Source organism: Typopeltis vanoorti, chromosome 10, assembly GCF_054136105.1.
Source record: "Typopeltis vanoorti isolate ZY-2024b chromosome 10, IOZ_Tvanoo_1.0, whole genome shotgun sequence".
NCBI classification, from domain to species: domain Eukaryota; kingdom Metazoa; phylum Arthropoda; class Arachnida; order Uropygi; family Thelyphonidae; genus Typopeltis; species Typopeltis vanoorti.
The window spans coordinates 60,698,140-60,711,600 of record NC_143558.1 but is presented as its reverse complement, the minus strand read 5'-3'; the positions used below and the strand labels follow the sequence as shown (position 1 = coordinate 60,711,600).

The window sequence follows — 13,461 nt, the reverse complement described above, 5'->3', positions numbered from 1 at the left end:
ATTTGTGTAGATGTTTTTGATCCATTTTGTTTTTTCTAGATTCATTTCTAAGCCTATCTTACTGCTGTTTGTGTATATTTTTTCACCCACTCATTGGCAAACGTAAGGATTTGTAGTTTTTCACCATCTATGCTTATTCCTCCATTTAGGTCTATTTTTTTTTCAGAATGCATTCTAAAGTGCTGGTAAATAGATTTAGAGAGATCACATCACCTTGACAGACCCTTCTCTTTATATCTATATTTATAGGTTGATCAAATTGGGTTATTTGTGTGGTCTAAAACTGATAGAAATTCTATTTTTTTTTTTTTTTAATGTTAAAATGAAGGTGTAAATAAATAAATATGATATAAAAAGGCATCTAATAAGGGTAAAATAAGCATTATGAAATAACAATTATTTAGTTTAATTATTTTTATTTAACCAAGCTACACTATATAATGACATCACTATGTTCTTACTCTGATTCTCTGAGACCAGAGGTGTGTTTCGTTTGTTTTAATAAAAATGTGATTTGGCTTTTTTTTTTTTTTTTAATTGCTTTGGTGAAATGTGATGTTTGTCCCTTTCAAGATTTGTGCGTTACTGTTCTCTCTCTCTCTCTGTGTTTTTTTCCCTTCTCTTTTTTCTCCCTTTCTTTTCGTGTGATGTGCTTCGTTTGCTTTTTTTTTTCTTCTTTCTTTCCCCTCGTTTGTGTACATTGGCTGCAATGACCTGAAATGATCAGGTTAGTGAGGGATGTTTTCTTTTGGGTGTGCACTTTATTGGTATCCTGTTACCATCCAGACTGATAAAAAGGATTAAGAGATGTCAAATCACCCACATAAAGTCAGTAACAAAAACATGCGAATCTAAAAGTAAACACCTCTTGCCTGCGATCCTCGAAATCTAAATAATCATTTAAAGTCAGCGAAGCCAATATATATAAATGCATGCAAACAGCAAACGAAGGCACCAAAAAAAAAAAAAAAAGCCAATGACAGCAACGCACGAATCTGGAAACAAACATCACATTTTAATAAAGAGTGACTTTATTAAAATGTGATGTTTTATTATTATTATTTTATGTGATGTGATGACTTTATTATTTAGCTGGTGAGAACCAGGATCCCTTCTGGATCCTGGTTCTCACCAGCCTCTCCAACACATTAACCACAACAGCTGACATAGGCCAATAATTTGATGCTTGAATTTTGTCACCTCCCTTATGAAGCAGCACAATCTTGCCTTCCTTCCACTTCTTTGGAACTCGACCCAGTGCAAGATTCATATTAAAGAAATATGTGAAGTAGATGCCAACTCCAGGGTACATTCTTTAAAAATACATAGTAATATATTATCAAGTCTCACAGCCTTAATTAACATCAAGTTTGCTCAAATCATCAACTGCTCTCAAACTCTCCATGATGTCGCATTCACAAGAATGAAAAACCTTTATGAACTGATCATTAAATATCTCAACTACATTCACTGCAGCAGTTATTTTTTTGCCATTTTTTCCAATCAATGTCATCCTTCCATAATCATTTTTTTTTTTTTTTTTTTTTTGCTGGCAACATATCAAAAGAACTCCCTAGGATTCTTTTTGGTTTCCTTAGATAACTGCTGCTCATACTTCATTTTGCTACCCTTACTAACCAAGTAACCCTAATTGCCTGTTCTTTTATTGATTGATTACCACTCCTTTTATGATGTCTCCATAATGCCTTTTTCCTCTGTATCTCATGGTTAATCTCTTCATTCATCCATTTCACACCTACATTATTTAACCTTCTGACCTTGAAATACATTTAGACATTGCTTCTACTAGACAGTTCTTGAATATCACCCAAGCTGCACTGATCTCCTTTCCAGCCTACTCCTTATTCCATACTACACCTGCAAGCTGTCTCTTGATCTTCTCACAATCACCAGCCTTGTAGTTCCACATATACTTGTCAGGATGTCATCATCAACCAACCATGTTTCACTTATTCCAACAATTCTTGGGTAAACATACTCAATTAATGTAACCATTTCACTTGTCTTGTTTCTTACACTTATAGCATTTTTATACAAACATAACGGCTCCTTCCTGGATCTATAGCAAGTTTCACTGATACCACTTATTAGATGTAACTTCTTCATACTTAACTTGAGCCTATTTTTTTTTTCCTTATTCACTTTAGAGCCTTCTTCAAATCCAACTGTTTTCCTTTGATCCCAGGGGATGGGGAAGGGGATGATTCCTTTGATCATCCCCTTCCCCTTTTTTGTCTATACACACATTCACATCCTCTTGGAGCATCAACCTTTCTCGTGCGTTGTTCCCCTGTCCACCATGAGCCTCCCCATTTACCTGTTTGTCTCACACACTTCTGTGTATAGCATGAGTATAGAGAAGTGTGTGTCTCTCTCTCTCTCACACACACTCCTCTACATTTATGCTACCCACGTCTTCATAACCACCACTTCAATTTCTCGTTTCTTACACTCCTGCTCTTTCACATTGCTTCTTACTTACTCAGATTTATTCTCTGCACTCATTTCTCTCCCTTACAGCAGCAGTCTCTCTAAATGAAACTCACTAGAACCATTCAAATGCAGTCTATCACTCTTTTACAGTTCAATTCATCCTTCAAATTCATTCCACACATTAATAAACTACACTCCTTTCTCCTCACACAGTTCTGCTAACAAATCATTTACAATCTTTGCTCTCTGCCTCAATTAATTACTGTCATACCTGGACAACACACTGATTACCTTTGCTGTCACACTGTTATCTATTATGCTTCTCAATAATCTCCTGATATCCAATCTTACATGTTTCTTGTTCCCAGTCAAGTCATTTGTCCCTATTACCACTACCAACTCTTTTGCTCACTTACTCCTCATATCCAACGCCTTAATCGCTGTATTCCTTTTACCTCCAGGAAAACAAAGCTTGTGCGTCTTCTCGTTTACCACACCTCTATTCTAATAATCGAATTCCCATACTTTACACTCGTGGATCTTTCATTACCTCTTTCATTCCTATATTATTCGTTTTCATCATTTTCACTCTTCCATACATATCTTGAATTTTCTTAATTTCACTCTGCATCTGTTTCATCTCTTGCCTCATCTTAACCAACTAAGCTTTCAAATCTTGCATTACATTTTCACTCTCATTCACTCTTTCAATTTTATTGCCAACCATTTTTTTTTATTGCCAATTTTTAAAAGATATTTACTACTAATTGATACACAACAAAGAAAATCTATCTTGTCCTCATTTAATGAACTTTACTGCAAGTGCTATTGTTGTTATATCCATATTTCTGCATATATTTTCCCTATTTATACTTGTAAGCTAGTTCTTCTGTGAAGGCCAGTATTGTTCACATGCTGTCTTTTGCAAATAAAGCCACTAAATACTTTGTTTTCAGAATATGAAAATTTAATAATTTAATCTAGATGTATAGAAATTTTTATTACTGCATATAATTTAGAACTTATGACAAAAAATTTAGTTGCAAAGATTATAAGTTTTTTTCCTCCTCATACTTTAAGAGAATTTAATTAGAATCAGGTCCCATTCAGTAATTAGGACCTGAATCATTTTGATGAAAATCAAACAGAATAAAATGAATATTAAATTTAGCCTGTCTTATTTATGTATTGGTCTTTTATATAAAATTATACATTTCTAGCTTATTTAGATATTAAATTCATAAACTCAATAAAGACTAATTTAATAATGTACATGCTTTTATGATTAATATATGACTAGCTGGAGTCTAAAGAAACAGAAATGACTAAGTTCCTCAGATTGAACATACAGTCAATTCCTTACTTTCCTCCCAAAACTCCTCACCTTCCTTCTCTAATTGCAGTGGCTCTTTCTGGAGTATAATACTTTTCTATCAAGACACTGTAAAACAAATTAAATGAAAAATACATATTTTAATTAACCAGCTAAACTTACTAGACTAAGTCAACTGAAAACAAATTTTATATACCAAAAACCTGTAAGCCATCCATTATAATAATTAATTGAACAGTTTTGGGGAGTGAATCTTATTGGCACAGCATTATTTCAACTTTTCAGCAGTTTGTTAAAGTGAGAGGCAACTGTATATAGTTATGGTTAATGACATAACTATACACAGTTGCTGTATTGTATTCATATGCATACAGTTATGTAAATAGTTTTATTGTAGGAAGCTATTAAAATTTAAAATTTGTAGAAAAGTAGTTGTTAATTATGCCACCACTGAAAATATATACAAATGTCTGAGTACAACAAGGCTGAAGATGTTCATCAGTAGTTAGAGAGCATGCGGCCTTTTTATTTATTTTCTTGGAATAGCTGCAGTCTATAAGGTTGAAATCACACCCAACATTATTTGGAACAATGCTTTTCCCAATATTCTTGGACTTTAGGGGAGGGGGGGGAAGGTTTTTGAGGAGTGGTAAGTGATATAATGTGATATACAGTATAACATTTCAGCAGTTAATTCTGGGTATTATTATTATAATTACTGTTATTATGCAGCCACCTAGGGATTCAGGTAAGGCTATTCCAAGTCAATGCCTAAATACCTTTCTTTGAAACCATTCATCAAAGATGCATTCTCAAAACACACTTATAGTCTATTCTACATGCCATGAGAAGCAGTCTTTTAGGGATGATTCCATATTATCCCTCACATGCCATGGAGTATAAAATTTAACCTATGCCTGTACAATAGGATTCCTTTCTTAACTTTACGTTTCTTTATATATCCACTCTTTCATCCACTATTCCAACTTGGAAGTTACATTCCTTAAGTCAGTATTCATATGCATAATTCCCTAGGCCAAATATTATCATGTTATTCAATACTGGACCTATGCAATTGTTTCCTCATCTTTGGCTGAATATAGATGACTGTGTATATACATATTATTTTATTTATTCATCATCATCATCAAATTCCTGACATATACCCTATATGACATATACATATAGGATATTATGATAGTACTACATGAAGAACTTACATCATTACTAACTTCCTATCAACAATTTCCCTCCAAATCAATCTCTCATCTGTCAAGACTCCAACATTATCAGATCTTATATTTCTGTCTTCTAAGGCAATTTTTACTATATCAATCCACCTATATTTCGGTCTTCCTCTGGGTCTATTTCCTGCCAACCTGGCCAAGAACACTTGTTTTGCTAATCTTTCCTCTCCCATTCTGTTTAAGTGACCATACTACCTGCAATTAGCTCTGCTAACACATCCCTGGATTTTTTATTTATTTATTTATTTTTGAACCCACATAAGAGGTCACAAGAACACAACAGTTTTTTATCGATGAAATTTTGGTGTAATTCTGTTGTTTTTTTTGGGGGGGGGGGAGTTTGTGTATTTTTGTTATTTTTTAAAATTTTTCATGCGAGTTTTTTTACATCGCATATAGAGTTGGTGCAGATAACTAAAGAACAGATGCATACAGCTGGGGTGAAGGACTTGTACATGTAACCCCCCCACACAGGAAGTACCCAAGCTTCAGTCCCAGTTTAGCCTTCATGGTGTTAACACTGGGAGAAGATGAAACTTCTCAGACTGTCCATTAACTTTGGACTGAGACAAGAGATGTTTTATCATGCTTTCTGTTTGTGTATTGGCAGACATGCCACATATCATAATAGGTTCTTTGATTGCAACCAATTCCTATATCTGGTTCACCATCATCAGCCAATTTCTGTCCAATGCTGGACAATGAAGGCCTCCCTCATTTTTTCCATTCATTTTTATCTTGAGCTTTCCTCTGCCACTGAATTTCAGCCATCTCTTTAATCTCATCCTCCCACCATCTCTTAGATCTTCCTGTAACTCTCTTTCCATCTCTGCGATACCACTCAGATATCAACTTTGTCCATTTCTGAGTATTACATCTTGCTATACAACCTCCCATTGCCATTTGTATCTTTTAATGGCAGTTATATGTCTTTCACCCATAGTCTTAGCTCTGATCCAAGTATTGCACTTTCTATCTAGAATGGCAATACTGAATAATAGTTTTTTCATTTTCCTCTGGGTATTCCTCATCTTGGTCAATTTTTGTGTCAAAGTACACATTTCAGTTCTACATGTCATGACCAAATGTATACAACTGTCAAATATTTTTATTTTAAGGCAGATTGGGATGTATGAGTGCTTCATGGTGTTTTCCAAAAGTATCCAACTAAGTTGAATTCTCGGTATAATTCACAGTTCCATTTGTATTGGCTTTATGGTGATGTATTTATTATACCTTATTTTTGTTTCTGTCTTTATTTATATTTAATTCTTTCTTTTAACTTTCTATATTCAATTCACTGATCATTTGTTGAAGTTCTTCTGCAGAGTTTCCTAGAAGAAAAATGTCATCAGCGAATCATATCTAGAGCTGCTATAAATAATTTAGGTGAAATGGCATCTCCCTTCCTCTGTTAACTCCCTTTTTTATAGAGAATTTCATATTTGTTCCTGATTTCATAGCTGCAGTTGAATTTATATATATATATATATATATATATATATATATATATATATATAGCTAAGTATATCAATGTAAGTTTTTTCATTTTCTTGATGTTCGTTATATTTTATATTATATTTGGTTAATACATTTAAATTCCTAAAATATGTAAATATGTTAAGAGGTGGGAAAGACAGGATATTTAGTGAAGTGTTGCTACAAGCCAAGGAGTACAGAGGGTGGAGAGTAGGAGATGTTTAGACAGTTGAGCTTGGCAGTGCAAAAAAAATGATTGTCATGGGAGATTTTAACTACAGCAGTATAACCTGGGAAGAGGAAAATGCATTTAGTAATAAGGGAATGGAATTTCTAGAATTCTTGAGGGACAATGTCTTAGGCAACATGTAATAGAGGGAATAGGAGGTTCAAGAGTTTTGGATTTGGTCATAGCATCTGAAGAGTGGATAACTTAGATGATATCTCCCCCACCCCCTGTTGGAGAGAGCCAGGATGTAGTTTTGACATGGAAGATGAACAGACATGCAGGGGTCTCAAAGAAAAGGGAACATATGTGGAATTATAAGGTGGCGATTATAATAGTCTTAGATATCAACTTGGGGCAGTTCCATGGAGGATGGAATTGGAAGGCCAGATATCATTAGTGCTTGGCTTACTATCATTAGTAAGCTGTATTCCATGAGTGAAGAAGCAGACACAATTTGGTGTAAAGTGGATGACAAACAACATCAAACAGGAACAGGAACTGCAGGTGAAAAAGAGATTATGGAAGAGATATAAGGAGAGGGGTAGAGAGCAGATGCATGAAGAATATAACACTCAGGCCAAAAGAGTGACTAGTATGGTGAGGAAGGCAAAACTGGAATATGAGAAGAGATTGGCACTAAGATCCAAAGAAAATCCTAGGGAATTTTTTAGCTATGTGGTCAGTAGGAGGAGAAATGATTGTGGAAGATAGAGAGAATATAGTGGAGTTGTTCAATGAGCACTTTATTGGAGTATTTCACCTGGAGAAGAAGGTTTTAATACTAGAGGGGTAGGGAAGGTTCGAGGTTTAGAGGTGCAAGAGGAGAGTGTATTCCAAATACTGAATACTCTGGATGTCAGTAAAGCAGTGAGACTGGATGGTATTTCAAAACGGGTTTTGAGAGAATGTGCTAAAGAACTGACAGCTCCTTTGATCTGGCTTTTCAATGAAAGTCTGGCTATGGGAAAGGTATCCAAGGATGGAAGTAAGGTAAGATAGTGCCATTGCATAAGGGTGGTAGCAGACTGGAAGTGTCTAATTATACGCCAGTTTGTGTTTCATCAGTAGTTGCTAAGATCTTTGAGAAATTAGTGAGGGACTATATACAGCATCGGGTTGATGAGAGCAATGTTATCTGTGAGAATCAATATAGTGTTAAGTGGTGCTCTTGCTTTAGTAATATGATTACCTTTTATAATAAAGTGACAAGAACAGTTGATGAGGGAAAGGCATATACTGCCATTTTTTTGGATTTTGCAAAGGCATTTGACAGGATGCCACATGATAAGCTGATATTTAAGTTGCAGCACATGGGTTAAGATGTCGGGTTAGTCAACTGGGTTCAGGATTGGCTGTCTGATAGGTATCAGAGAGTTGTGTATGGTGGGGGCAATATCAAGGAGGCAGACGGTTACAAGTAGGGTCCCACAGGGCTCAGTATACTGGGACCTGTATTGTTTAACCTTGATATCAATGACATTGTCAATGGATTCCAAGGGGATATTCATTTGTTTGCAGATGATGATCTGAAGCTGGCCAGGGTTATTAGTATTAGTGCAGATGTGGCAGCCCTGCAAGAGGATTTGAATAAACTAGACAGATGGGCAAATGAATAGGGAGTGTCAGTTTCATGCAGCAAAATGTAAAGTCTTGAAGTTTGGGATACATCGATGGGAGACTGCATACTCAATTGGATGAGCTGTATTGGAGAAAATAGGGGAGACAAGAGATCTGGGGATGATGATTGATAGAAACCTGAAATTTAGGGGACATATTGCAAAGGTGGTGAAAATAACACAGAGGAATGCTGCAATAATGAGAAGAACACTGACCTGCACAGATAAGAGTTATCATTCCGTTGTATAAGACCCTGATCAGGCCACACTTAGACTATTGTTCTCGAATTTGGTCCCCAGGATTTGAAGGGGATAAATTAACTGTGGAAAGGGTGCAGAGGCAGATAACAAAGATGGTTTCAGGACTGTACAATGTTGAGGATGGGCTGAGGGAATGTAGACTGCACAGTTTGGTAGATAGAAGGAGAGGTAATATGACCGAGACTTTTAAACTGTTGAGAGGCAGTTACAGGGTGGACGCTGGGGAGTTCTTTCACTTGGTGGAGAAGCGGGAAGGAGTGATGACAAGGAGCCATCCCTGGAAAGTACGAAAGGAAACTGTGAGCAAGAGGATGAGGAGTGGTTTCTTTGCATATAGGGTGGCTGAACCGTGGAATCCTGATAGAGTGGTGAGAGCAAGAATGGTCAATGAGTTCAAGTAGTGGTATAATAGGCTTTATGTTTCCCCTAGAAAGGAACTCCTGCGATGAGTCTCTTTACTACATGGAGGCCTGAATAATAATAATCATTAATGTACTGTGAGACGTGAAAACAACTGACGAATATAAAAAAGGGGGAAGAACAGTTGTGAATAGAAATACTTTTTGTTAGAGGCTGATGAATTACTAATAATTATATATATTATATGTGTGTGTGTGTCCAATAGGTTGCTGTAGCATGGGACAAATAACATTATCCTATAATCTAGACATGGATGTTTTCATTTATAATGGGAATAATTAAAAAATAAAATAAAAAAAACCTTATGAGGAGAGCAAAAAAGATCTGTTTGCAATAATCAGTTTAAGGCACAGTTGGATGAGCATTGTGTGTGATAGTGTGTACCTCCCACAATAAGTTTCTGACTCCATCGAGGTCAAATGATGATGATGATGATAATAATAATAATAATAATTATAGTTTATTCACAATATGATACAATTTGAAAAGGGAAAAGAGATTCATATTAAAAATTAAATATTGCAAATTATCGTCTTCCAAGTCTCTCTATCTTGAGCTAACTGGTAGATGTCAGATGGAGTTTTACAGTTCAACCTACTGATGGTTTCACATATGTATTGCCAAAATTGTTTGCATGATCTTCCTCTACTACGATTGCCATCTTCTGGTTTGTACAGGATGAGGGATTCCAAAAAGGGTGAGACTTCAGGATGCCTGAATTGATGTCCAAGCCATCTGAGTTGTAGTTTTCTGACTATGTTGACAAGTGGTTCTTGCTTAGCCAGATTTAGCACAGCAGAGTTAGTGACACGGTCCATCCAAGTGTATCCAAGGATCATTCTGAGACATGTAGTTCCAAAGGAGTTAATTAGATCTGTAGTTTTTTTTTGGTTTTTGGTTTTTTTTTTTTGGTCCAGGTTTGAGAACCATACAAGAAGATGGATCTACTGGTTGCATGGTATAGTCTTAATTTTGTCTTTAATGATATTAATGATGATTTCTAGTAACCAAAAAAGTAAACCAGCTGTTTACTTTTTCTATCATTTTCTGTATTGGTGATGTATGATCCAAGGTATTGAAAGTCATTTACTCTTTCTAAGGGTTTATTGTTGATACAAAGTATAAAGTTTTCATAACCTATTGAGAATACTTTGGAATTTTGGTTGTTGATTTGCTGACCAATAAGTTTATCCTGTGCCTCTAGTAGACTGAGATGTTTTTGTGCATTTGTTGGTTCTGTATCAATAAGTACAACATTGTCAGCAAAGCTAAGATCAGTTATTTGCATGGTGTGGGTGGATGTTCTAATGTTAAAACCAAGATCTTCCATGTTGGTGGTCTGGAAGATGTAGTCCAAGCATACTAAGAACAAACAAGGTGCTAGTACATCACCTTGCAGGATTCCTGTTGTCACCAGAAAGGATTCAGATGTTTTAAAGATTACTGTAGCATTGTAATCTTTATAAGGTGCTGAGATTGCTTGTATGATTTTTGAGGGTAGACCATATAAGCTGAGTATTTTAAACATTGCTTCTCTATTAAAGTAGTCAAAGGCTTTTTTGAAGTCTATAAAGATTAAAATGAGTGGTAAGTTTTTATCATGTGAACCTTCTGTGATTCTTCTGATGCAACGTTTCTGTTCTACTGTACATCGTTTTTTAGAAACCCAGCTTGTTTTTTTTCTTAAAAGTGGTGTTAAGTAAGGTTCTATTCTATTGAGTATCATCCTATAGTAGATTTTAACTGTGGTTGATAGCAAAGTAATGCCTCTGTAGTTATCCATTATATTAAGACTGCCCTTTTTGGGTATAGGGGCAATTAGGCCTTGTTTCCATTGTTGAGGTATTATTCCATTATTATTATTAACATGGGTAAATATACCTATCATGAAACCACAAATAACAATGGACATTCTCTTATGAACTTCTGCAATAGCCATAACATGGTAATCACTCAAACCAAATTTCGCCATCCAAAAGGAAGACTATGGACCTGGAGACATCCAAATAATAATAATAATAATAATAATAATTATTATTATTATTATTATATTAACCTTTCAGTCTCTGTTGGTCTCTGCCAAGGGTGTGTTCTGTCACGCCTCCTTTTCATAATATTTATGGACTGGATTGATAGGCACAGCCAAGGTAGCGAGTGTGTCAGAATTGGAAGATGTAGCATTGGACGTCTGTTTTTTTGCAGATGACCTAGTTCTGCTTGGCTCTTTCACAGATGACCTCCAGCAGATAGTGAATATGTTTGTAGCTGTTTGTGCAGATGCCAGGATGAAGATCAGTGGCCAAAACAGAAACATTTGTGGTCTCAAGACAACTATCCCAGTGCACTCTACATGTGAGTGGAGTCCCACTGAGGCAGATGGAGAAGTTTAAATACCTTGGGTCCATATTCATGAGTGATGGAAAGTGGGATATAGAGCTAGATACTCAAATTGGCTCAGCAAGGGCAATATTGCAGGAGCTTGGCTGTTTGGTAGTATTGAAATGGGAGTTAGGCCAGAAGGCAAAGCTGGCTGTCTTCAATACAGTCTATGTCCCCATCCTCACTTATGGTCATGAGAATTGGGTAATGAAAAAATGTGGACACGAATCCAAGCGGCTGAAATAAGCTTCCTGCGAAGGGGTTGCAGGGCTGACAAGACTCGACAGAGTCAGAAGATCTGCAATTCAGGAAACCCTCAATACTCAACCGCTGCTTCTCTGTGTTGAGAGATCACAGTTACAATGGTATGGGCACCTGGTCAGAATGCCAGAAGAGAAGCTCCCTAGCAGGCCCTATTTGTCAAGTCAGAGGGTGGGAGACCACATGGAAGGCCAAGGACCTGCTGGATAGATTATATCCAAAACCTTGGGTGGACACGTCTGGGAGTCCCACCAGAACACCTGAGCTTGGTGGTGGAGGATCGTGACCACTGGAAGTTCCTCTTGTAGCTGCTGGCCCCACAACCCAATTAGGAAAGGTGGGCCTTGGAGATGGATGGGATGGATGGATTATTATTATATTTATATATAACTAATCTGTAATAAACAGCATTTATATACACTAGCAGCTCAATAAATAGCTGTTTGGAGGGTTTATCAATTGAACTAATAATGCCAATCAGGTGATCCATCTAGAAGTGCATGAATATGTGTATGTATGGTGCATTAAGCAAGCAAAACATGCACAAATTGCTGTCCTTGTTATATGTATTTATTTTATTTTATTTTCTAAGAACAATTGTCTTTTAAACAGTAATGATATTGTGATATGATATTCTAATGATATGATTGAAGAAAATAACGGCAATGGTTATGAGAAAGTGTGGTGTGACATGGAGGTTGAGAGGAAGGCATATTCAGTTGGATGTTACTATAGGCGAGGGAATGTGGAAGGTGGTGATAAATAAATCTATAAACAACTTGTATTAATGAACAAAGAAGGGGTGATTATTATGGATGATTTTAATTATGGTAGTATAGACTGTAATTACTATTATTATTATTACGTGAAGCCTCCATTTGCTCAGATTTGGTTACCTGTTTTCAATGTGATGTGGAAATATTAGAGAGGTTCCAGAGACCAGTAAAACAATATCAGGACTTTGGAATGCTGGCTATGGAGAGGGGTTGAAGAAATGTGAATTGCAGAGTTTAGTGGATAGAGGAAAAGAAGTGATATGATAGAGACATTTAAGTTAGAGGATTTTATTGGATTAATCCAGATGGGATTATAAAAAGAGTAGAAGGCAAGGGGGGGGGGGAAACCAGAGGCCATCCCTGGAAGTTATGTAAGAGTGTAATGAAGAAGGGTATGAGGGGTAGATTTTTTAGATGAGAACTGTCAGTGAATGGAAAAAGCATTACCGGAATGTGTTGTTAATGCAAGGAGTGTTAAGGATTTTAAGATTCAGTATGATAAATATGTTGTCAGTTGAATGAACCTCCCACGATGAGTCTGCTGACTCTATGGAGGGTGTAATAATAATAATAATAATAATAATTAAAGAACTTTCAGTACTTTACTAATTCATAAGGGCTTTCTGGATATGTGCTTTATACCACGTTTGAAGATATGCTCACAGCTCATTAGATTTGCGAAAAAAAAAAATTATTCTTACTTTTTAAAGAAAGATGGAGTGTATTGAGCCAGATAATATAAACAGAGGACAGGCTGAAGGGACATCCATGCTTCATCTAATTTATTTGCAATGGCTACTGCAATTAAGAAGCTACAACGACTTGTTGGCATTCTTTTATCTGTTGAATTTGGTCTACCGCTTAACACCTTTGAAAAAAAAAAAAAAGAAACAAAAAATGAGATAGTGTATTACCAGTCATTTTAAATACAAATAATATGCCAAAAATGTTAAAGAGTTAAATAATTCTATAACAGAAGTATTAACTAGATATAACTGTTTTAGCT

General features: G+C 35.9%; 1 protein-coding gene across 5 annotated transcripts in view; it reads right to left on the bottom strand.

The window, feature by feature from the left end:
- Positions 1-3,436: 3,436 nt before the first annotated feature.
- Positions 3,437-13,461, bottom strand: part of LOC150102448 (dehydrogenase/reductase SDR family member 7-like) — a 149,545-nt gene continuing 139,520 nt past the window's right edge. For all 5 annotated transcript variants that reach the window (XM_090399697.1, XM_090399698.1, XM_090399694.1 and 2 more), the window contains exons 7-8: positions 13,157-13,323; positions 3,437-3,895 (exon numbers count right to left, since the gene is read on the bottom strand). In XM_090399697.1, coding sequence (XP_090255823.1) covers positions 3,835-3,895; positions 13,157-13,323 — 228 coding nt within the window. In that variant the 3' untranslated portion in view covers positions 3,437-3,834. The remainder of the gene's footprint in view (positions 3,896-13,156; positions 13,324-13,461) is intronic.